We start from the raw sequence: 25,096 nt of genomic DNA on the forward strand, positions 1-25,096 counted from the left end.
GGTACAAGAAGTCATAGAAGTTCAGAACTAGAGAGTAAGAAAGCTATAGCGGACAAGTCCAAGAAGGCCCGTCCACATACCCCTTCGGCCCCCGCGTCGCTCTCCCCTGAGGGTGACTCGGGCGGCGCCGTCGCCCCCGCCTTCGGGCCCCTCCCTACATCCTCACTGTCTCGGCCACCGTCAGAGCTCGCCGCCGGAGCTCCAGTGGAGGGCAAGGACGGCGGTGGCCGGGTGTCTCCCTCCCTCTCCCTCTCCATCCCTATCCCTTTCCCGGTGATAACATGCGCCGTCATCACGCTTCTCATGGTGGTGGCTGGCGGCCCAGATCCGGCCTCTCTGTGGGTGGATCTAGTTCCCCGCCGGCTAGATCCGGCTTCGGCGGCGTGGGGGTGGTGCTGGCGTGTTTCGGGCTAGTCCGTTGGGTTCCGGCGTGATTCTTCAAGGGGAACCTCGGCCGGCGGCGCTCCTGGCATTGGGGCGGGCGGACCCCTCCCTCCCCTTCCTGATCTGTCTCCCAGGCCAGGATCTGTTGTCGTGTCTCTCCCGGGGGGGCTCCTCGGCGTGCTCTAAGGGGAACTCGACCGACGGCACACCCGGTCCGGGGTGGACGGAGCCAGCACTCTCCGCCCTGGATCTGCGGAGGAGGTGCTCTCTGGCCTTCACCGACGTCGGGGGCGGTGGCCCGCCGTAGCACCCTTCGGGTCTGGTGGGGCTGGGAACGGATGTAGTGGTTGCAGTCGGCCTTGGCCTCCTTGGTCGAGGCTGGCGTTCCTCTGCTGGATCCGGCGTGCTGATGGCGGAAGTTCATAATGGGGATGCTGGAGGCTCTGCATGGCGGGTTTTGACGCTGGGACCGCTTGCCGGGGGCTGGGACGGTGGTGGGATGGGTGACTGCGGCTTCTTCTGATCCCGGCCCTCTTCTCCCCGCCACCTGCCTTTCCCTTGCTCGGGCTGGTTCCTCGGGTCAGGCTACCTCTGTGGGACTCCGGCGGCGGCGGATATGGAAGAAGCATGAGGTCGGGGCGAAAGCTTGGACGGCAACATCTGCGGATGACGTGCCCTCTTTGAAGGTGTCCTTTACTACCTCTCTTCCTACCGCGTTGGATGTCGCAGGTGAAAACCTTCCCTCGTTGGGCTAGCTTGTCGACGCTCTTGGCGTCGTTTCCTTCTTGAAGGCTTTGCTAGGCGATCCAGATTCCGTTGTGAACCTTTTTGTCGTCAGTCATGGTGCTTCTCCTACAGTGACAATGCTCGGTGTTGGTGCTCGGTGCTCCCTACGGTTATCCAAGTTGTCTTTCTCTAGTTGAGGTGTCTTAGTTGGGTGGGTGTTGTTAGTTGATTAGACGCGTCCAAGTTACAAGTAGTGGCGTGAATTGTGACAGTTGTTCAAAAGTTGTTAGGACGAGTGGAGCACTCTCCTGAGTTGTATGGTTTTTGGACCCAGTTTTCGCTCAAAAAACTAGGTGGGCATTTGCCTTTTTTTTCTTTCATCATCTAATAGAAATCGCGGCAAAGCTTTTGCCGTCCTTTCGGAAAAAAAGAAAGCTATAGCGATAGCTGATGAATGAAAAAAATAAAACTCGACGCTCTCGTCGGGCAAGGTAGCTAGCTGCTGCCGCTGTAGTATTGCAGGATGGTGTAGACTGTCTGCGTGATGGCCAGGACGAGGAGGAAGACGGTGGCGGTGAAGGAGAGGAACGACCAGGGGCTCCGGAAGTAGGTGTGCACCAGGTTGGCGCGCCACTGGTTCCAGCGCTTCCGGCAGTAAGCCTTGACCTCCCGGTGCACGTCGTCCAGCGCGCTCTGCGGCTCCAGCACCACGTCCCTCGACAGGCGATTGAACATCTTCGCCACCGCCTCGTCGCTGCCCAGCGAGTTGAGCACGATCCGCCCGCGACGTGAGCAGGGCCACGTCCCGCGCCGACTCCACCATGTTGTCCATGAAGAAGACGTAGGCGGTGACGTCGTTCCCGGCGCCCACGTGCAGGCGCTCGAAGGCCATGAGGTTGAGGAGCATGTACTCGGTGGTGTCGTCGACGGCGATGGACGGGAGGTAGAGCGTGCCCGTGCCGTCGTGGAAGCGGATGTCGAGGAGGCTGCTCGTCGCGCTGCGCTTGAACCGGACGCCCGCCTCGTACAGCTCCTCCGCCGACCGGATGACGATGTCGTCTGTCGGGACCGACGCGTCCGGCGGCGCCCGTGGGCCGGCCGGCCTCGGGCCATGGAGGAGGCTCCGGCGGAGGACGTCCAGCGGGTGCAGCACGAGGCCCACGCCGGTCGCCAGCGGCCACGACGTCGGGGAAAGGAACTAGAAGCACTAACCGGTTGATCAGGTCGTCGTTCTGCACGAAATAAGTTACTTGCTTTCACTTTGTTTTTTTTTTAATGCTGCTTTCACTTTGTTTTTTTGCTATACATACATGCATGCCAAAAGTAAAAGACAAAATAAAGAACCATTTGATTGCACAATTTATCAACCACAGGTTACGTTACGTACCCCGTTCTTGGCGCTCTCGACGGCGACGAGGCGTTCGAGGACGAGCAGCAGTGGCAGCTGGTTGAATGCGCCACTCGTCGCCGAGCCCCTGGCACGCGCCTTCCAGCCCCTCGGCCTCAGCCACCGCGGCAGCGAAATCTGCCAGCGGCCTGCGCGCGCGGCGCAGGAAGTGCACGAGCAGGTGGGTCTCCCCGTGGTAGAACGGGCCCAGCGATACAACCTGTGGCTGGTACGCCCTGGGGTTCAGATCCTTGATGCACGCTGGCACAGGGTAGATGCACTGACAGCGCCACCGCGCGGACGACTCCTCCGACGCCCAGCCGTCGGCAACCTCCCTCTCCACCTCTGCCATCCATACGCTTTCCCCAATGCTACTACGCCGGCGTGTCGTCATTAATTTCCTTTAGCTTCTCCACTCCTGAGACACTTGTTCTGCTTGAGCATGAGCTGCTGTGTGCTGCTGAAGCCTGAATGTATATATGGAATACAATCAGAAGCAGCCAAGCGGGCAAAGTGAGCACGACCAGGGAATAGCTGCAGGGTACGGTGCAGAGACAAGACGACAATGTTCTGCTTGGGGTTCTTTGCAATACCAGCAACGCTGCAAACGATGTGACACTGACTGGGATCACATGCAGGCTTTCGGAAAGAAGATATGGCTGTGTTTACTTTGCGAATTTTGAGAATTTGGCTATCGTAGCATTTTTGTTTTTATTTGGTAATTATTGTTCAATCATGGACTAATTAGGCTCAAAACGTTCGTCTCGCAATTTCCAACCAAACTGTGCAATTAGTTTTTTTTCGTCTACATTTAATACTCTATGCACGTATCATAAGATTCAATGTGATGACTACTATAACACTTTTTAGGAAAGTTTTTGAGAACTAAACAAGCACATAATAGCAGAAGCCGTGAAAGAGATGCACAGATAGGAATAAAATGAAAGGTAGAGAACTGCAGCTATATATAGCCATATAGGCGTACGCTTTGATGAAAACCCAAATGGTGGGTAGCATGGAGATACAGGCCTTGTTTAGTTGGGCGAAATTTGAAAATTTGGCTACTGTAGCACTTTCGTTTTTATTTGGCAATTAGTATTCAATCATGGACTAATTAGACTCAAAACGTTCGTCTCGCGATTTCCAACCAAACTATGCAATTAGTTTTTTTTCGTCTACATTTAATACTCCATATGCGTATCGCAAGATTCGATGTGATGGCTACTGTAGCACTTTTTGGGAAAACTTTTTGGAACTAAACAAAGCCATAGGAACGGTTGCACTCTAGGCAAGGAACATCATGCATGACACATTCAAAAGCTCGGGATGGATTAGTGCAACTCCAAATGATATGACATTTTTAGATTGGATTAAGTCTACTTTTGGCCCCTTAACTATCATGTTGGTCTAATTTTGATCCCAACTATAAAACCGTCTGGTTCAGGAACCTCAAGTTTGAACACCATTCACTCTTGGCACCTAGACACGGTTGTGGCTGTTTCATGCCGATGTGTACCTGGTTTTGACCCGACACGCTGACGTTGACCGCCACGTAGACGCACGCACGGGAGGGATAAAACCCGTGTATAAAACCCGGCACCGGTCAGCGTCCCCTACCCACCCTGGGCCCCACCTCCCGCTCCGACCTCAACCCCGAGCCATGGCCAGCCACCTCCCGGACGCCGACGCCGTAGGGTTCAAGCTCTTCGGCAAGGCGACGGTCGGCCACCTCCGCCGCATCCACCTCCGCCGACGACGGCGATGGTCCTTCCTCCTCCTCCTCCCCCGCCTCCATCCCCGCCGCAGCCGCCTACCATTGCACGCATGCCACTACAAGGGTGGAGAGCGACGAGGAGATACGGCGAGTGCCGGAGATGGGCGGTGCGTCGGCGTCGGCCTCGTCGGGCGCGGATGAGCGCCCTAAGGAGGACGGCAAGCAGGGGGCAGCTGGCGGCGGCCACGGGGGCGCAACCTCCGATAGCCGAGAAGAAGCGTGGCCGCACCGCGGGGCACAAGGAGTAGAACCGACTGAAGCGCCTGCTTCGGAACCGCGTGTCCGCGCAGCAGGCGCGGGAGCGGAAGAAGGCGTACCTGACAGAGCTGGAGGCCAAGGCCAAGGACCTGGAGCTCCGTAATGCCGAGCTTGAGTAGCGGGTGTCCACGCTCCAGAACCAGAACAACACGCTCCGCCAGGTGTTGCCTCGCCTACCTCCGTCCACCCCCCATTCGTTTCCGCGGTTCGATCTAAGCTCCAAAGCGTTCCTCTCGTTCTGAGTGACAGACCCCCTGGTGCTCCCGCCGCGCAGATTCTAAAGAACACGATGGCGCACATGAGCAAGAGGAGCAGCGGCGGTGGCGGTGGCGACAAGAGCGGAGACGGCGGCAAGAAGCACCACTTCACTAAGAGTTGATGAGAATGGGAGAGGGACCTGGTTTGTGCTCGTGCTCACTTGATCTAACCATTGTTGGACGGCCGCTGTCACGCGAGTCGCCGCTGCCGTGCCTCCGCAGCCACGATGGTCGTGCCATCGCGCCCCACAAGCTGCGGATCCACGCTAGTCATGCCTTCGCGCCCGAGATGGTCGCGCCTCCGCCCAGTCGCGCTCGTCGTCGGCCCATCACCTCACCGGCGACCAGCGGCCTCTGCGCCATGTAGGTTGCAGATCCGCTTCGGTTGTGCCTCCATGCTCATGCCGGCCACGCCTACGCCCAATCGTGCTCGTCGTTGGCCCATCGCCTCACCAGCGGCCAGCGGCCTCCACGCCGCAAAGACTGTGAATCAGCGTCGGTCGTGCATCCGCTCCTGAGATGGTCATGGGGGGCCGCCGCGGCCCGCAGCGTGGCCAGCAGGTCGCTAGTACCCCCATTGCTATGTAAAAACATATGTTTATAGCATGTGAGTCCAGGACGTGTGGGCCCCACATGTCACTGAGATGGAGGTTGCGTGTCAAAACTGCTCAACGTCGGTCAAAACAACCTTGCCCCCGCCCAGGTGCTAAAAGTGAACGGTTTTGACAGTTGTGGTACCGGTAATAGACGGTTTTATAGTTGAGGGTTAAAATTAGACCGACACAATAGTTGATGTGCCAAAAGTGAACTTAATCCTTTTAGATTTGAGTCCAACAGATATTGTTTATCAAATTCCAAAAAAATAGGGATTTTTGGTTTCTCGCCATTACAATTTTCCAACCATTGAAAACCACCACTACAATTCACGTTATTGTAAATTTGCCATTACAATTCTGCTTCTCCCTCACCCTTGCCCTTTTCTACGCCTGGAATGTACCTGGGCCCACTTGCAGGCATCGTATTTGTGTACTGCCCCGTATTGCCCCTGGTTAAGTGGATAAGGCAGGATTGAAGCTGGTGTTCCTTTCCTCTCTCTACTCCAGTTCTTCTGTCCAATGAACCCTAACCACGTTCTGGCGGCGGCGATTTGGAGGCGTCGGCGGCGATTGAGGCGTCAGCTTGCGACTAGAGGCGACGGCGACAAATCCTAACCAGCGTGCGTCCGGTGGGGGCGATGGAGGCGGCCTGATGGCGTCGGTGGATTTGGGCACGCCGCGCGCTGGTGCGGCTACGATGGAGAACACCGCCACCAGGTACCCTTTCCTTCTGCTTTGCCTTGTTGTGGTCATCACAGTATGGGATTAGGCTTGATTTGTGTGGTGGCATCGATGTATCGTGCATGTATACACTTTGATTTGGGGTTCGATTTACTGCATGGTAGGGATGGCATGTTTTCGGTAGAGTTTAAAGTGGAAGGATTTGCGTCCAAAGACATGGCTGGTAGGAAATCATACACAAAAGGCCATACATTTAAGTGGAATGTGGAGTATGGGTCCATGACACTTGACTTGCTGCTGAAATTTCTGGCAACTGAATTGAATCTGAGTAGTAACCAGAAACCAATAGTTTGGTTCTTTGACAAAAGATTGAATGAGGATGCCAGATTAGTTAATGAGATACAAATGCTTGATTTATTTGAAATGTACAAGGAGGAGATGAGCTGCCAGGTTGTAGTAGGTGTTTTCGATAGGGCAATTTGTGTGGAAGCTGAATTTGACGCACTGGAGCCTCTCTGTGTGGTTCCTGCTGATGATGCAAATGTTCAGTTAGAGGCACATAGAGATCCTGATAGACAAGTAGAGGCAGCTGCTAACATGCCTAAAGAACCCAATAGTGCTGCTCCTGAGAATCCAGAGGTAGCTGCTGACATAGAGCCAGCTAGGGAGCCTGATATGTTTGATAATGCTGAAGAATTTGTGGGTGTTGATGATGAGGGCATGTATGATACAGTGCCACCTACTCCTCAGTTTGCAAAGTCATCTGACAGTGCTAACACTTATGCTACTACTGATACAACTCACAATGTTGAGCCATTTGATGAGTTTGTCCATGTTGAGGTAGAGGTGGATGATGCTGACCCTCTGGAGGTCCATGTACTACAAGATCCTGAGAACCCAAAAATAGTGGAGGGGCAGTTGTTTACTGATATCATTGCATTCAGGAAAGCAATAAGACACTATGCTGTGAAGACTGGGTTTGCCTTTGTTGTTGGTTACAAAACAGACAAGTCAAGATTTATAGCAAGGTGTGCTACTGAGGGATGCCCTTGGAGAGTACATGCTTCCACTATATTTGATAAAAAAACTATAAAGGTACATTTTTCTAGATCTTTTTAGTTGTTCTATTCTTTTTTAATCATGTACATATTTGCAAATGCATTTATATGTTTATCTGCCTTTCTATAGATCAAAGTCCTTCCTGCAGAGCATAATTGTCCTACCACCAAGCTTAAAGAAGGGAAAATGACTACTCAGGGCTGGTGTGCTGATAGGCTTGGAGATTGGGTTAAGAAGAATCCAACTAAGGGAGCAAAGGATGCAAGAGACAAATTGGAGGGTGACTTTGGAATAAAGCTGAAGTACTCAAAAGCGTGGTCTGGATTGAAGGTTGCCTTGGATCAAATTCATGGTAAGTATGAGGAAAGCTTCCAACTTCTTTTCAATTGGGCTGCTCAACTTGAACAAACTTCACCTGGAAGTCATGTACAGATAGAGTTAGAGAAGATTGGTGACAAGAATAGGTTCAAGAGGGTTTTTGTTGCTTTGAAGGCATGCATTGATGGATTCCTAGCTGGTTGTAGACCCTTCATAGGAGTAGATGCATCTTTTCTACATGGAAAATATACTGGACAGTTGGCTTTAGCAACAGGTGTTGATGGACATAACTGGTTGTACCATATAGCATATAGCATTTTTGACTCAGAGACTGAGGACAACTGGACGTGGTTCCTAGAGAATTTGCACAAAGTTATAGGAGACCCACCAGGACTAGTATTATGTTCAGATGCCTATAAAGTATTAGAGAAAGCTGTAGGGACTGTTTTCCCACAAGCTAAAAACAGGGAGTGCATGAGACACATGTACAACAACTTCATGAAACACTACTCAGGGGATGTTTTCACTGATCATATGTACCCTGTAGCTAGGAGCTACACAGATTATATGTTTAAGTGGCACATGAAGAAACTTTTTGTGTATGCTCCAGAGGCAATTGACTACCTTCAAGAGCATCATGGTAGGATATGGTACAGATGTGGCTTTGCTGAGGACAGCAAATGTGACTATTTAACTAATAATGTGTCTGGGAGTTTCAATGCTCAGATCAAGCACTTGAAAGGCCTTCATCTCCATGAGTTAGTTGACAAGATAAGAGAGCTGATAATAGAGAAAATGTACATTAGAAAGAAGCTTGGACAGCAATGGCAAGATGGAATCCTACCAAGTGTTATGAAGGATTTGAATCTTATTAGCAACAATCTAAAGGTTGTCAAGGTGAAAGTTAGTGATGAGGATTTTGCAGAGGTCACACTACTTGATGAATGGAATAACCAGATGAGGCATACGGTGGATCTAAAAAATCAAAATTGCTCATGCAGGGAATGGCAGATAACTGGCAAGCCATGCAAGCATGCCTTGGCATGGATACTGTCCAACAGAGGTATGTAGATAGCTGACTTTGTGCATGAGTATTACTCGGTTGCTAGGTTCAGAGCAGCCTATGAAGGAAGAGTTGAACCAATGACGGATAGGTCCCAGTGGCCAGAAGTTAATCTTGGGTTCAAGGTTTACCCGCCTTTGCTGTGAAGAGCACCAGGTCGGCCAAAGGTGCAAAGGCAAAGGGGTTGTCTAGAGAAAAATGCCAACAAAAAGAAAGTGCGATGCAAACGGTGTGGAAGTTTTGGACACTTCGCGAAGACATGCAAGGTTGACATGGTTGGAGAAGATGGTGAAACTGCTACAAAGAAGGGGAAAAGGTTATCTTTAGTTTCAATTGTTTTCTGTTATCTGTACTTTCAATTATTCACTATTATTTACTAAAAAATTGCATGTACAGGAAGCGGACAGAGTGCGCAGGTGATGATGCTGGACCATCCAAGGGGAAGAAAAAGAAGGCAGCGAAGAAGAAGAAAACTCCTAAGAACAAAAAAACCCTTGAAGAAGGAGCAAAAGAAGGATGCAGCTGCTCCTCCAGCAAAGGTTGTTAGGAACTTGAACGACCTGTTTTCTGATGGACAGTGAACCTGATGGTGCATTTCAAGCTATTTTGTGACCTTTCTTTTGTAATATAATGGCATTGAACTGTGAAGGTAGATGCATGTGATGTCATCTAAATTGTGAACTGGAATGCTGAAATGCTTGTAAGCTAGGCATTTTCTGGATGTAGTGCTTCAAAACTTGAATAAGCTCTGAATTAATGCTATTCTCAGAAGTGCTATTGTCTCAGTGATGCTACTGTGAGTTATTGATATATTTTAATAATGCTATTGTCCTATTAATTATCCCAACAATGCTTCTGTCTTGTTGAAATACATGTGTCAAACTGAAGGACTCTCAATCTGAATTTCTATACATACATTTTCAAACTGAAAGCAGCTATTACATAATACATTTCAGATATTTTCAAACTGAAAGCACACAAACTGAATTCTCAGTTTCAGACATGCTATGAGAACTGAAAGCACACAAACTGAATTTTATTAACATAAAGCAGCTATTACAGAATACATTTTAGTTTCAGTCTGGCCACTGGCATACATCAACTGACCAACAAAAGCAACACACAGACTGCTTTCAAATCCTACATTCGACACCACAGGCTACTTCCATATTTTGCTCATAAGACAACCAATAGCTACACCTACACACACTGCTGCAATAATAACGTAGTCCTTCTTCACAACCTGTACTTGCACCTTCAGCTCCCACAGATCAATCACAACACTGTCAAGTTTTGCCTTCACTACCTCCAAATCTTGCTTTAGGTCCAAATTGAGGTCCATAGACCCATGTCCACCATCTACTGAATTGAATGGGATCACCTTCTTCGACCGAATTGGGTGCTGCTCTGGGTTGCGTAGGTAAGCTTCATACTGCGCCTCGGACATGATGATAGGACATGTAGTTGAGTCATCCTGCATCACATGAAACCATAGCCTCATGAACACCATCCAAAATTGAACAAAATAAATTGACTTACTTTGATGTTGTTTGGACACTTGACGAAGGTCTTGCCGTACGTCTCCCGCTGCTTGCTTGTGATACGTACTAACTGAATGCGGCACTTTGGGCAGTCCACGAGCGGGAACAGCGCCGGGCTCTGGATGGCCGCCGAGCTGGAGCATGCTGCTGCCCCTCCCTTAAATTGGCTGCCACTCATATGGGAAACAGCAGGCGGCAAAGGCACAGGACAAAAGCAGGCGGGCGTTAGTCGCGGGCAAAGCACGGCGACGCGCGGCAATGGTGTGCGCGAGAAAAGGGAGAAGAATGGGGGCACCTCTGTTTGTCTCCTGCCAACGCCGATGTCAACGACCCGGAGCCAGAGCCGACGTCGCCAATCGTCGTGCGGCCACCTCCAATCGCCGCACGGCCGTCTCTAGTCGAGTGCTAGGGTTCGTCGCGGGAGAAAGGGAAAGAACACGGGAGGGACAGAGAAGAACGGTGAGAACGCCAGCTTCAATCCTCAGTGCCTTATCCACTTAACTAGGGGCAATACGGGGCAGTACACAAATACGACGCCTGCAAGTGGGCCCAGGTACGTTCCAGCCGTAGAAAAGGGTAAGGGTGAGGGACAAGCAGAATTGTAATGGCAAATTTACAATAACGTGAATTGTAATGGCGTTTTTCAAAGGTTGGAAAATTGTAATGGCGAGAAACAAAAAATGCCAAAAAAATAACCGTTGAAACTGGTCACTAGAGAAAGCCAGCAGACGCCGCTCCCTCGCCAACGGGGCCTCCCGCACTGAGTCATCGGGTTCCACACGCATATATATAGATCTTCTCGCACGGCGTTTCTCTTCCCTCGGTGTCTTACTTTCCCTCCCCTTCTCGCCCCTGCTAGCGCTAGGCGTAATTGCATGCACGCCCTGGGGCTCGGATCCGTGATGCACACAGGCATGGGGTAGATGCACTGGCAGTGCCACTGCGCGGACTCCGACGACGCGCAGCCGTCGGCAACTGCCTGCTCTACCTCTGCCACCCGCCCATGCGCTTTCCTCGATGCTACCTCGTCATGTCCTCTAGCCTCTTGGGGTTCTTTGCAAGTTTGCATTGGTGTGCTGAATTCTGATCGAATGTATATTATAGAGAGAATTATGTATTTGGCACTGAAACAAATCAGTCTTCCGCATTTGGCACTAAAAAATTTGAATTTTCTTATTTGACACCAAGTTGAAATTTCCTTCCCTAGATAGCACTGCCGTCCATTTGGGCTAGTAACGGCGTCAAGTGGCCGGTAAAATGACATGAATGCCCTTCTTTGTAGCAGAAATACATGATGCCAAATAAGAAAATAGTAGATGGACAAGTTGTCAAATAAGAAAATTATAAATATCACAAATATATTGTGAACTAAAACATGGGATTTTGATAATCGAAGTCTGCAAATAAACAAATAATAAATTTCAAATTCTAAGGCAAGAGCAGGTCCCACTGAGGTAGGCTTAGCACGGGAGGGATTTGCCCTGTCTAGTTAGCTTGGTCAGAAATTGTTTGATGCAGTTTAGCAGCTCACTCATCTCAGTTTGGTCAGTCCTATATTCTTGTCAGATCATCGCAAGACATGAAGACAACAACAAACAGATATTTCTCCACAAATGCTTAGAATAGTACAGGTTTGAGCATCTGGTGTCACAACTAGCCAATCATCTAGCACAAAAAAAGCATTGCAAATCTCACAAATAACAAGTGCAAGAAAACTCTATCCCGTTCCAGATCCAAGAACATGCCTCCACAATCCTCCTGATCTGGCCTGGGGAGGCTGCCCTGTGGCCTGTGCACCGGGAGCCGCCGCCGCGCCGCCTCTGCCATGCTGCTGGCTGGCCGGAGGGGCTGCGTCGCCTCCACGACACCGCGGGCTGGTCGGAGCGTCGGCCCCGCCGCCGCACCACGGCCTGGCTCCGCCGGGTGAGGTCGCCCCGCCAGAGGGCGCGGGAAGCTGGTGCTGGGCGCCGCCGGCCGCAACATCCTCTGCTCCATCATCCTCTCCACTTTATGTATCTCATACATATTCTCTACAAATTCCTTACAAATTATTCAGAACACAATTCACCACTTTAAGTATTTTGAAGATAAAGATGAACCTGTCTTCTGCCCTAAAAAAGGTAAGGGTTGCGATCAAGGACTGGAAGCAGAACATGTTTAACTTGCGAGAGGGCATCAACAGCCAAACCACTTCCAGATTCATTCACTTCCGCCCTGACTGATTACCCAAACAGAAAAGAAGTACTAAGCAGTAGTATCTTTGGCTTAGTGAATGATTCACATTCGCAAGAAAAATATCATTATAAAGGAATGCTCTAATTTAGAAGCTAAAACACAAATGAAATAGACTCAATTTTCAGTTCTTAAACTCTGTTCAAGCCATACTGAACTCGAAATAGGAAAGGAAATCATTGTGGTAAATTTTACATACTATACTGCTGCCCTTTTTTAGCCACAAGTACAATGGTCTCCTCGAATGCAACTCAGCAGCACTCATTCATGCAACAACCAAATCGACTTATGGAACTTCTGTTATCGAATTAGGTCAGGTTTACTGAAGAATCGAATGCAACTCAGCAGCACTTATTCATGCAACAACCAAATTGACTTATGGAATTTCTGTTATCGAATTTGGTCGGGTTTACTGAAGAATCGAACATGATGAAGCAGAAAAGCAAAAATGAAAATCGTAATTGTCTATTCAGCTGCAGGGACTAGAGGAGCATGATCCTACAACTAGCAATGAAATCAGTGCTCAGTTGAACTTGGACAAAACAAGAACAGTTAAAAGATAATTAATTTCACGGAACTAAAACACTAAAACTAATATGCTTAGCTAACTGGGAGCTACAACTTCTGTAACCAATTTCACAGAACTACAATTGCTTGTGCCACCAGGTTCACAGACCTATGACATTTTGTATGGACCCGTATATCAGGTATCAACCACACAAGTTAAGTGTGGACCCACATGCATGTCGACTTAGGTTTGTGTGAAACTAAGGGCACAAATAGTTTTAGGATTGTGAAACTGATCTTGCAGTTCCTTGATAGTTAAACACGAATAGTTGTAGTTTTGTGAAATTAAATCAAATCATGCCTTTCAGTTTCACAGTTCAACATGACCCGAAGCAAGAGAGGGCCTGTTCTACTATTCTGAACTTTCACCACTTCCAATCTGACAAATGCACTCGGATGACCCCCAGATGGTCCTACGTTCTGGCATTTCATAGACAGCTGGCGATCAAGAGCGGCGAGGCCTAGAGAGATCCTACACTAAAGCAGGTCTCGCGCACGCGCACCGAGCAGGACCGGCAGCGGAAAGAAAGTGCCGAGCTTAAGCTAAGAGTACTGGGGCAAGGAGAACAGGGACTACCTCCGTGGCGGGGTCCTCGGCGCCGGCACGCAGCGGCGAGCGAGACGCTCTTCTTGGCCGGCAAGAAGGCGGCGAGCTCCGGCGCGGGGCTCGCGCAGACGCGGGAGGCCACCTCTGCCACGCTGCTGGCTGGCCGGAGGGGCTGCGCCACCTCCACCATGCCGCGGGCTGGCCGGAGCGTCGGCCCCGCCGCCGCACCACGGCCTGGCTCCGCCGGGTGAGGTCGCCCCGCCAGAGGGCGCGCGCAGCTGGTGCTGGGCGCCGCCGGCCGCAACATCCTCTACTCCATCATCCTCTCCTCCTTCTATCGATCTAGGGTTTGGTGTTTTTTTTCGGGGAGGAAGGTCACGGACAGGAGCGCTCGGCCGCTCGAGAAGTTCAGGAGAAATTGGATGCGAGGGCATGTTTGTCACACTATGAAAAAACTGACATGGTCAACATAGGCAACTAACAGATGAATGGATGAAATGGACGGTAGTGCCATATAGGGAAGAAAAATTTAACTTGGTGCTAGATAAGAAAGTTCAAATTTTTAAGTGCTAAATACGAAAGACTGATTTGTTTCAGTGCCAAATACATAATTCTCTCTATATTATATATGCAATCTGAAAAACCAAGCAGGCAAAGTGAGCAGGACCAGGGAATATCTGCAGCCCGCAAGGTGCAAAGACAAGACACTAAGTGGTGTTGGAGTCTCTTGCTCAGGGGCGGACCCAGCGGCGAATCTAGGCTTTTAGCTTAGGGTATGCCGTCTAAAAAATTTTATATACAATTCGGTAAATCAATTTTACCAATTCGGTAATAATTGTAAAGTTGACAACGTAATTCGGTATATATGCACTAAGTAACACAATAAGGCTTAAATTCATGGATTAAGTTCAAACCATCAACTAAATATAGTATAAATAGTTTAAAAGTCATACCGATAATTGAAATATAAGCATAAAAGAGAACCGGAGACTTACAATGCTATTTTCTAACTATTTTATTCGACACTTTCGAAGCGACAAAAATATCTTGATTATATCATCTTCATCAACTTGAAAAATATCTGAGTTGTAGCAGTGGCGGTGAAGACGGTTGTGGCGGTGGTGGTGGCATAGGATTTGCAATTTCCTCAATTCTCTCATGAGTCTGCTCTTCCACCACACGTTCAACTGGATCGGGGGAATGATTAGAAGCAGAAGCAGCTGCCGCTGCCTTTTTTGCTTGATGCTTCTGAAAAGTGATGCAATATCCGAGTTTTTCTTTATAACTGTATAAATATTAAACAATTTGTTATTTGTGATGTTAACAAATAGCTATGAAATTAGACAATAATTTTCTAAAAAGACAAAGAGCAGAAAATTAAATTTTATATACCTAACACAAATAGTGAATCGGCGAGCCTTCGTGACTGCGCGGCCGTGCAAACTACAAACTATAGATGCGTGATCGGAGAACGGAAGGCAGCAAGGCAGAAGCCGAGGGCACCGGCCACAAGGACCAGCAGGGCGTCGCCATCCATCACGTCTCACCACAGCGGCGTCGGCGTCAATCGTCAGGGCGGCGGCGGCGTGAGTTCGTGAATCCGCCCCGATGAACGGATCCAGATTATAGAATACCAAAAGTCAATAGAGAACTATCGTGTAGGCGTGTACGTACTTGCTGCGTGGGCCGCATCCTGGGCCTTCTAACTTGCTGCTTCCATGATAGCGTGATCAGGTGAGTATTTTTTTTCTTTTTTTATAAATACATATGTATAATACTTATATTATATTGTACACTTGCCGGTCAAACAGGGTATGCCGGGGCATACCCGGCATACCCTGTGGCTCCGTCATTGGGCGGACCCAGTACATGAGCGGGGGCGCATGCCCTCATTTAAATTTTGGGTTTTCAAAGAAAATACACCTTCTTTTGTGTAGCTATAGAGATCCATTAGTAATAGGCCGCTATTAGAATAATAAACTTATTTAGAGATATAAATATTGCTAATGACTTTTATAAACCTAGTGAAAGTTGACATTAAAAAAAGAGCCCGAGGGAGTAGCGCGTAGTCAACATTGTTCCAGGTTAATTACGTACTCATCGTATTACCGGATTTGGATTAGAGGGAAAGTGTTGTGTCTCTCTTAGGTACTAGGCAACAGGAATAAACAAAGCGAATGCATGTTATAATAACGTCACGTAGAGAACAGAATATTAGCGAATATTGCCTATTAATATCACATCCAATGAACCAAAATATGAAAGCTAGACACCAAATTACTCTTACTAACGATAAGCTAAGAACTCAATGATCGGCTACAAACTAGAGCTAACAACTTCAAGTGCGTCTGTCGGTGGCGGAGGGCGGCGTAGTGGCGACCACCTCAACCGGCGAGCTAGGGTGGTGGCCACCATCCGCCACTCCCAGGAGGCAATGACAAAGTCAGCTGGATAGTACCGCGCTCCTTGCGTTAGCAGGGGCGCTGTCAGGGCAGCGGCAACCTCCCCATCAATCTGCGCTGGCATTGCCGTCGTCTCCGTCCTCCGCAGTTGTGTCGCCATCTTCATCCGCAGCGGCATTGTCGTTGTCCACGGCCTCAACACCGCCGTGGGCCTTAGCAAGTATGTCGATGTCATAATTCGCAAAAAAAAAGCCTGACGATACCATGTCCGTTGCCGGCGGCCTAGGCAGGTGTGCCGCCGCCACCGCCGTGGGCCTCAGTAGGGGCAGACCCAGTGCACAAGGAGCGGGGGCACATGCCCCCACTCAAATTCTAGGTTTCCAAAGAAAATACACCATCTTTCGTGTAGCTATAGAGGTCCATTAGTAACAGACCGTCACTCAAATTTTGTCTTAGTTCTCGTGCGTGTTTGAGAAAAAAAATGTGTTCTTCCATCTAGTCTTTGGATCAATTCAGTCTTTTGCTAGGTATAAGCAGCGCAATAACTTGGTTTCAATTTTCTAAGTATCTGTTTAGTTCTTGTAGGTCTTGGCTTTTCGTTATCTGTATCCCCACGTCCACGCACTTGCACCAAAACGATATATATACCTCTAAATTAAATCGTGTTACGTATATATGTCTTAGCTGCACATATTTCAATTTAATTTGCAGGTTAGCTAGCTGACCTCCTATCACCGTGAAAATGACCCAATGCATTTTGCCCATTTCTACAAGGACTGCCACGTTTGTTGAAGCCATTAGCATTACTGCAAGACATTGCACTATATCTTTATTTAATATTGACAGGTTGATATACATGCTAGGAGGAATTGCTTCTGCTGCCACAACGGTGTGTGTTTTCCATAGAAATGCTTTCCATCTTTTTAGAAACTCTTAAAAGCTTGAATTTGTACCTTTTTATGATACTCCATTTTGTTACTCTTCACAATAATCTATTTCTAAAAGGGATCTCCCATGTATTCATTACTATTTCCCAAGAAATGAATTGTTTTGCGATGTTAATTATTAGCGTTTGGCCGGTGTGTAAACATAAAAAATTACTGTAAATATATAGTTTTTTTTCTGATTATGAGCAAAAGGCTGGTTTGCTTTGCGGATGGTAGTACTTTGGTTCATTACTGCCTCATCACTTCTCTTAATTGTGACATTATGTATCTAGTATAGAAGCGAAGAATATTGTCACCCACCAAAACCTTAAGATTATAACACATGACAGCCAAGGAGCCAACCTTTCGTTAATTCAAATTGCCTGCTTTTATCGTTTTCATTAGACACGCTAGTTGTTGAACTGCAGTACATGGTAAGAAATTAAATAATCTAGTTCTATATATAAACAAGTTTCTAGTAACACTAAGTAATTGAACTATTTTTTTGTTGTTCTTTGGCACTGAGATTAACAGACAATTTCAATTTATACCTAGGTACATATGTTGAATTAAAAGAAATTTAAGAGCAAATGACGTGGGTGCACAATTTGATGGGACCATATATGTCAAACCTTATAAAAACTTGGAGATGCGTCTTAAATGATGGTCGAAATCTATATACCCGATGTTGAAGTGGGTTTGCTCCACCATAAAAGGGCAGTCCCAACGAAACAAACTAGTAGTTTCTATAACATAGGATACCGCACCAAAAAAGTACTGCTTTTCAACCCATGGTTTCTATGAGTAATAACTATTTTCTCTTTCTCTCTCCCAACTCTATCTTTTCCTCCAATGGGAGTGCGACACGAGCTCCCTAGAAACTGGTGGTTTCTCCCTAATGGCGATTTCATGGTTTCTTGGTGCATTGGGTCAAGAGTAGACCTGGTTTCTTCATGAAGAAACCATTTCTATGATTTTTGCTCTCTTTCTTCATTAATTACGTTGCCATGTCAGCATTTTGCCTACGTGACAAGTCATTTAATGAGGATAGAAACCATCATCAATGCACCATTGGGACTGCCCTAATCAGTGCAGCCCTTTAGGGAGATCAAAGGCATTTTGTATCGGCTTCATTGGTTTCATTCCTTCCTAAAAAAACAGTTACTCTATTGGATAATCCAGAACAGACTGTTCTCATTGGGAACAACCATGACACGAAGACTCATCAAATTCAGTATGATGCTGAACACTTAGGCCAATCTCAATGGAGTTTCATTAAATTTTATGGGTATTAAATATACTGACGTGACACTATATTTATGAAGAGAGAAATGATAAAAGTTTCATGTGAGTAGAAAGAGTTTTATAGAGATAAAACTCTTCTGCACTATTTCCAAAATTAAATTCCCACTGAGACTGATTTAAGTGTCAATAAAAAACGGATGAAAACGACCCTATCTAAAACATCCATGGGGAACTATAAAACTAGTAACGACTAAACCGAGAAGTCGATCTTGACAGGGAAGGACACCGACGAGTCGCCGTTCTGGACGAGCACGGTGCTGACTCCCGATGGCACGACTTTGTAGGCGGTCCGCTCGACGATCCCGAACGCCCGGCACACGTTCAGCGTGAACTTCTCGGTGACCGTGCTCCCCGCCGGCACGAACACGCGCCGGAACGCGGCCACTTGCTTGATGGGCGTGTCTGCGACCTCGGGCGGCGGGACGGTGTACACCAGCACGGCGTGGGCACCGTCCCGGCTCCCGCCGTTGATCACGCCCACGTTGAAGCTCACGGTCTCCTCGCACGCATGCCCGTCAACGTTGATCGCCTGGCAGGACGGCAGCGCAGACGAGGCGAAGGAGGACAGCGCGCTGGGGCGGTAGCTGAGACCCTTGCAGTGGCCACCGGCGACGGGCATCGTCACGGTGGTGCCGTTGCAGCTGGTCTCGTAGCGGAACTTGGTGTAGCTCAGGCCGTAGCCGAACGGGTACAGCACCTCCGGCCCCGAGTAGAACTTGTACGTCCGCCCGGGGTACCCGTGCTTCGTCACCGGCCGGAGCTCCATGGACGTCATGGGGATCTGCTCGATGTACTTGTTCTTGTACCATGTCAGAGGCAGCCGTCCTCCTGTACGTTTCATCATGTACACAAAAACATGCAATGCAAGGAGGAAATAAACACAAAAAATGTTCAGTAAACAAATAAGAAAAAAAATGAACGCGTGGATTTATTACCAGGATTATATCTTCCGAAGATCACGTCGGCAATGGCGGTGCCGCCTTCGCCGCCGGGGTACCCGGCCCAGACGATGGCGCCGATCTTGGGGTGGTTGTGCGCGAAGGACACGTCGAGGCCGCCGCCCGACAGGAGCACCAGGATGATCGGGTTCGGCGAGGCCGCGGCGGCGCGGAGGACCTCCTCCGTCTGATTGTTGGGCAGGAGAAGGTCCTCCCTGTCGTTGCCCTCCATCTCGATGTGCAGGTTGATGCCGCCGACGTAGATGGTCGTCTTGGCGTGGTGCGAGATCTTGACGTGCTTGCTGATGCCCTCGCGTGGCGTCACGTACCAGCACGGTGGCCCTACAGAAATGCAGATGCAGTTCGTTTGTATTGCGTGCTTTGCTACTAGTCGATCTACATGGCATGGCTTGGCTAGTCGATCTACTACTTGCCTGTGTAGCCTGCGTCCATGACTCTTTCCGGCGCCCTGACGTGCGGACCGTGCATGGCGACGGCACGGATCTTGTTGGCGTCCAACGGCAGCAGGTTGCCGTGGTTCTTGAGGAGCACGATGCCCTGCCTGGCGCCGTCAAGGGCGAGGCTCTTGTGATCGGCGGTGCAGATGTCCGTCTCGTTGAGCGACGCGTACTGCGGGATGTCGTCGAAGTAGCCGACCCGCATGAGCGTCATGAACTGGTTCCTGAGCGCGTTGTCGATGTCGGACTCGCGGATCTTGCCCTGCGCGACGGCGGCCAGGCTGAAGTTGCTGAGGAAGTCGCCCACCATCTTCCCGTCGTCCTTGCGCACCTTCCAGCTCTGGCCGCAGTCGAGGTCGAGGCCGGCCCTGATGGCGGCGGCGCTGGCCTCGGCGCCGGTGAGGTTGAGCCACCTGACGTCCTCGGTGATGACCTGGACGGCGTCGCAGTCGGAGACGATGTAGCCGTGGAGTCCCCAGTCGCCGCGGACGGTCTGCGACAGGAGGCGCGCGTCGGTGCAGGCGGGGACCCCGTTGACGAGGTTGAAGGAGCACATGACGCTGCTGGCGTCGCCCTCCCGGACGCACATCTCGAAGGGGCGGAGGAAGGTCTCGGCCATGTCGCGCTCCGTCACGCGGGCGTCGTAGTCGAAGCGCGTGTGGTTGCGCCAGTTGTCCAGGTCGTACGCCGCGTAGTGCTTGCAGCAGGTGGAGGTCTTGATGGGGCGCGAGAAGGGGTCGCCGCCGGCGCCGGCGTCGTGGCCCGGCACGTCCTGCATGCCGCGCACGAAGTTGACGGCGTACCGGCCCACCACGTAGGGGTCCTCGCCGGGGGTCTCCAGCGCGCGCCCCCACCGCGGGTCGCGCACCACATTGATGTTGGGGCTCCAGTACGTCAGCCCGCCCTTGCCGAGATTGTACATGGCGCGGGCCTCCGTCGACACCGCCTGCATGCATGCCATGCGTTGCCATTGATGAGAACGAATCAGATAGATCTGAACAACCAGAGAAGTGATACGTACCTGGCCGATGGCCTTCCAAAGCGTCTCGTTGAATGAGGCGGCGCTGTTGATGACGTTGGCGAACACGGTGGCGTTGTTGACGGCGACGCGGCCGGAGTGGTTGGTGGCGCCGACGTCGTCGAAGAGCGTGGCGGGTCCCGTGCTGGCGACGCCGTGCAGCGCCTCGGCCCACCAGCGGTAGGGCGGCAGGCCGACGCGCGGCGCCCCCGCGGAGAGGTCCCCGAGGTTGCGCACCTTCTCCTCCAAGGTCATCCAGCCGATGAGGTCCCGCACCCGCTCCGCGTACGGCAGCGACGCGTTGCAGTAGGGGAAGGACGGCATGTCCAGGCCCAGCTCCGCGAACCGCGCCGCGTCGCACACCTTGGTGTACACCTTGCCGCCGGTGGCCGCCACCGTGGTGTTGGGCGACGTCACGCTACTGGGGAGGAGGGCGGCGGGGTGGTGGTTGTGGTGGTGCGTCGTCCGTGATGAGGCGGCGGACGCGACCGGGACGACGACGACAGTGGAGCCGCAGTACAGCAGCGAGGCGGCGAGGAAGAGGAGGAGACGGGATGAGGACGCCGCCGCCGCCATGGTATGGTAGGTCGGGTGTGGTGCTAGCTAGCTCGGTGACCTGAGGCGATGAGATCTTGCGTTCGACTGGCCTATATATGGAGAGGGTGATCCGGGGGAGAGAGCGGGAGGAGGGAGAACTGGAGAAGGCGATGGCGCACAACAAATTTTCGAATTTCGAAATGCAGTCAGTTGGAGGCTTGGAGCTGCCATGCGCGGAGAAGGTGCGCACGTGCGCGCGGACGGATAGGATCTTTGCGTGTTGGTTGTCTTCTCTTCCGGGGTCGTCCCCGCACCGCACGCACGCATGGCGACTTCCTCGCGCCGCTCCTCCGGAGATGGCGCGCGCCTTGTTGCTCACCGCAAGCGGGGGCAAAGATACAAGACACCACGGTCCAATCCAACGCACCTGCGTGCTCTGCGCCGCCGTGACAACAGTTTGGACTTTATTTACCCGTGCCCCGTTGGCTTGAGCTTATCAGCCAAAATCAATTCTATTTTTCAGATATAAAATAATATTTTTTTTCTCATAATAAATTAATCTTATAAATCAGCAGCAACAGCAATAAAGTCCTGCCGAACATGGCCTGTTGTGTTGTGTCCGGTCTCCCGTGTCAACTCATCATCTGGACCGGTGTGTTGCGTTTAACCCCTTGATAACAGTTTGGACTTTCTTTTCCCGTGTCAACTCGTCACCTAGACTAGTGTCCTGTGTTTAACCCCTTTGTAGACACTTTGTTTTCCTTACATATATGATATATCTGGTGTGACACTCTTTAAGTGTCTTTATAAAAAAACATCTATTATATAGATTCCAAATAATAAATTGTTTTGATTTTTCTAGATATATAGCTTTTTGTTTTGAAAAAAAAAGATATATAGTTTTTGCTATGCATCTAGATATACATTGTGCCTAGAATACATAGTAGCTTTTATTATGTATATAGAAAAAATAAAATAAATTATAATTTACAAATGAGGGAGTATTATTTAAGGAACTACTATTTGATAGACGCTTGAAATCCCCATTCTTTTCACGCCACACAATGTAGCCGTCAGAATATATGATTCCTTTTCATCTTCATTTATCACCCTCTTTCTTCGGTTACTACTTGCAACACATGTTCGCTCTTCCGCCTACCACCCTCCTCCGCCCGTCCTAAGTGCTGCTCCCACTAAGTTTGTTGTTGCTGCCTCCCACTGCGCTACTAGCGTAGCTCGAGCTCCCCCACCTACCACCCTTCTATGGCCGACTCTCGCAACCCGGCCGCTACGTTTGTTGACACCAACCCCGCCACACTAACTAGTTTCGCTTGAGCTTCCCTAGCCAAGTTTGGCCCAACCGCCATCTCTTTGTTGCCTGTGGCCGGTTGGGGCCCACCACCTCACTAGTCACTTCCACTTGTCTTCCCAGCCTCCTCAATCTTTTCTAAGCCCAGAGCACATTGCAAGCAAAACCTAACCAAGGTCAGTGTGTAGAGCAAGTCACCAGAGATTTTTTTTTTTGAAAAACTTAGGCTTATGTATATAGTTTAAGAGGTGTGGGTATTTACATGTCACTACTAAACATATATTACTAAGGATTCAACAGTTCAAATGGCTTTGATGTTACCTCGTCAATGAATTGGATTGTTCAAGTAATGCAAGATTATAAAAATTAGAGTTTTCCACTGATCCATGTACTCAAGCATCTCCCTAATTAAGCTCATACTTTTTAGGGTCGTTTTAGATGTAATCAGTACTCCAGATATGTGGATCAATGTCAGGTCCAAACCTGGCATCTCTGCCGGAATCAGATGCAGCAGAGGGTAATTGAGATTAATTGGCTTCCCTATCATTGTCGATTCCTAGAGACCCGGCAGTGATTGGATGAGGATCATTGTCGGGTCAAGCCTCTACCCAATAGTGACCTTTATTTCCTAGATTGAGGAGTAGCTCTCTCTAGCGAACTTGTGCTAGCAAGGAAGAGTGTAGGGGTTGAATAAGTGTTGTGGTGATGTAGGAGGGGAAAAGCAAGGGCGAAACTCACCCATGTGGGCTTGGAGCTCGACAATGGCGGCGCAGCATTGTGGGGGCAAAGGAGAAGAATGACAGCGATGACGCTTGCGGATGGCTTGCGGATCCCAGTCGAGGTGTGTGGCACTCATGCTCATAGGACATAGACACTACTAGAGAACAGACTTTAGAACGATGTCCCAATTTGGCATTAGCCTCGGCATTTTTTTGCCCCCAGGACTAAAGGACCCTACCAACCGGGACTAAAGGTCCCTGCCCAACGGTCGTCTGCGGGGCAGGGGCCTTTAGTCCCGGCTGGTATTACCAGCCGGGACTAAAGGTAAACCTTTAGTCCCGGCTGGTAATACCAGCCGGGACTAAAGCTTTTAGTCCCGGTTTGGGTGATGCCCCGGGAATAAAGATTAATCTTTAGTCCCGGTTTGGACCCCTAACTGGGACTAATAATCCCGGCCTATAATTCAGCTCATTTCTTCCTCCCCGAGCTCGAGCCATTCCATTCAAACTCACTGCCTCTGTTTTTCAGCTTGCTGTTGTTCTTGCTCTCTCCCCCTCCATTGGTGTTGCTCTTCGATTTTGGAGGTAACAAACTTAATCCTCTTATGTTTTATCAGTAGCTTATCTCATTTTGCGATGTAGATGCATGTGTAACTTTATATATATGTTGGACTTTATTATGATTTTATATGTAAACTTATAAAATTGTAGAAAATCCGTACTAGTTGAACTTGCGGACCGTGTTCAAGTCGGCGAGCATGTTCTCTGCCGAGCGGTAACGGACGTCAAGGAGAAGCTTTGATTCTACGAGGGAGAGCGGCAACGGTCGTGGAAGACCGTGTTCTCTTTCTCGTAGAATCGGAGCTCTTCCTTGACCTAGTACGGTGCCGTCCGGTGGAGAAATGCTCGCCGAGTTGATCACGTAAGCAAGGTCAACTAGTACGAATGGTTATTTATTGAAACATGTTTTTGAGCTATAATTTGATGGATATTTGATAACTTCATACCTACAAATGTCATCTACAAATGTTACTATCCCCGGTAACCTAAATGTCCGCGAGCTCGCCGATATCGAGCAGGTCACTTAGAATTATTTTTTCCATGAAATGAACTACTTAGAAATCATGCCTTTTTTTAGAATTAAATTTTCCATGAAATGAAAAACTTAGTAAATAGTTAGAAAATTATAGAAAATCCGTACTAGTTGAACTTGCGGACCGTGTTCAGCTCGGCCAACATGTTCTCTGCCGAGCGGTAATGGACGTCAAGGAGGAACTTTGATGCTACGAGGGAGAGCGGCAACGGTCGTGGAAGACCGTGTTCCCTTTCTCGTAGAATCGGAGCTCTTCCTTGGCCAAGTACGGTGTCGTCCGGTGGAGAAATGCTGGCCAAGATGATCACGTAAGCAAGGTCAACTAGTACGGATGGTTATTTATTGAAACATGTGAAATCTGTACTAGTTTTGTTTAAATATATCATTTTAGAAAATATGAAATTTACACTAGTTTGCAAAAATAAGTATAGAAAGTAGATGACAACTGGTACCGGATCATCGGCCTCTCGTTCGGTTGCGAAACGACTGAGGCCAGAACTCCCTCTCATTATCTGCGGCAAGTGTAAGCAGAAGATTGTGATGGAGTACCGAGTCAAGAGACAGGGACCCAACAAGGGTCATGTTTTCTACAAGTGCCCGGATCGCGATGTGAGTTTCTTACGCATTTTATCTTTATGGCTAATTGACCTGTTTTTCTTAAATATTTTTGACTAAATATTTTTTGGCTTTAATTACAGTGGGAGGGCAATGGATGCGATGGTTGGTACTGGGAGGAAGATTATGCTACGTACATGCAGAATTTGGGTGCGCTTGAGGTAGCGGCTGCTGCTGATGAGGCAGTGAGCCAGCAGGAGAAGCTTATTGATATTCAATAGAAGAATGATTTGTCTGTTTTAGTTGCGTACGATCACGAAATAATTATGTTACTGAAGTGCATTGTAGTTTTAGTTTATTTAGTGATAGTTGGGATTGCTTACGTTGTAGCCAGACTTAGTTAATTAATCAACCGTGTGTGTGTCATTTATGTTGTGTAATAAAAT

The 25,096-nt window shown here is 49.3% G+C and overlaps 3 protein-coding genes and 2 pseudogenes across 3 annotated transcripts; 2 read left to right on the top strand and 3 right to left on the bottom strand.

The window, feature by feature from the left end:
* Positions 1–1,605: 1,605 nt before the first annotated feature.
* Positions 1,606–2,891, bottom strand: LOC136502818 (UPF0481 protein At3g47200-like; annotated as a pseudogene).
* Positions 2,892–4,371: 1,480 nt separating this feature from the next.
* On the top strand, positions 4,372–4,908 carry LOC136502638 (transcription factor HY5-like; annotated as a pseudogene).
* A 2,400-nt stretch (positions 4,909–7,308) lies between these two features.
* On the top strand, positions 7,309–8,511 carry LOC136504983 (uncharacterized). Its single transcript, XM_066500036.1, has one exon. The coding sequence runs from the start codon at positions 7,309–7,311 to the stop codon at positions 8,509–8,511; it is 1,203 nt and encodes a 400-aa protein (XP_066356133.1).
* A 1,143-nt stretch (positions 8,512–9,654) lies between these two features.
* Positions 9,655–10,684, bottom strand: LOC136502602 (uncharacterized). The gene is made up of 2 exons (XM_066497848.1): positions 10,043–10,684; positions 9,655–9,977 (listed from the first exon to the last, which is right to left on the bottom strand). Exons 1-2 carry the CDS (start codon positions 10,220–10,222, stop codon positions 9,663–9,665), a joined length of 495 nt encoding a protein of 164 aa, XP_066353945.1. The 5' UTR covers positions 10,223–10,684; the 3' UTR covers positions 9,655–9,662.
* Positions 10,685–17,983: 7,299 nt separating this feature from the next.
* Positions 17,984–21,035, bottom strand: LOC136505530 (probable beta-D-xylosidase 2). The gene is made up of 4 exons (XM_066500700.1): positions 20,441–21,035; positions 19,396–20,365; positions 18,959–19,303; positions 17,984–18,851 (listed from the first exon to the last, which is right to left on the bottom strand). Exons 1-4 carry the CDS (start codon positions 21,011–21,013, stop codon positions 18,214–18,216), a joined length of 2,526 nt encoding a protein of 841 aa, XP_066356797.1. The 5' UTR covers positions 21,014–21,035; the 3' UTR covers positions 17,984–18,213.
* Positions 21,036–25,096: the final 4,061 nt, after the last annotated feature.

This window comes from Miscanthus floridulus, chromosome 14 (genome assembly GCF_019320115.1).
Source record: "Miscanthus floridulus cultivar M001 chromosome 14, ASM1932011v1, whole genome shotgun sequence".
Classification (NCBI taxonomy): Eukaryota; Viridiplantae; Streptophyta; class Magnoliopsida; order Poales; family Poaceae; genus Miscanthus; species Miscanthus floridulus.

What these genes read in the sequence shown, in the direction of transcription:
- LOC136504983 (XM_066500036.1), top strand. Translation starts at nt 7,309, where the DNA reads ATGACTACTCAGGGCTGGTGTGCTGATAGGCTTGGAGATTGGGTTAAG.
- LOC136502602 (XM_066497848.1), bottom strand. Translation starts at nt 10,222, where the DNA reads ATGAGTGGCAGCCAATTTAAGGGAGGGGCAGCAGCATGCTCCAGCTCG. An exon ending in AGTGTCCAAACAACATCAAA is followed by an intron (nt 9,978 to 10,042) that starts GTAAGTCAATTT and finishes CATGTGATGCAG; the next exon opens with GATGACTCAACTACATGTCC.
- LOC136505530 (XM_066500700.1), bottom strand. Translation starts at nt 21,013, where the DNA reads ATGGCGGCGGCGGCGTCCTCATCCCGTCTCCTCCTCTTCCTCGCCGCC. An exon ending in TTTGGAAGGCCATCGGCCAG is followed by an intron (nt 20,366 to 20,440) that starts GTACGTATCACT and finishes GCATGCATGCAG; the next exon opens with GCGGTGTCGACGGAGGCCCG. An exon ending in CTTCGGAAGATATAATCCTG is followed by an intron (nt 18,852 to 18,958) that starts GTAATAAATCCA and finishes TGAAACGTACAG; the next exon opens with GAGGACGGCTGCCTCTGACA.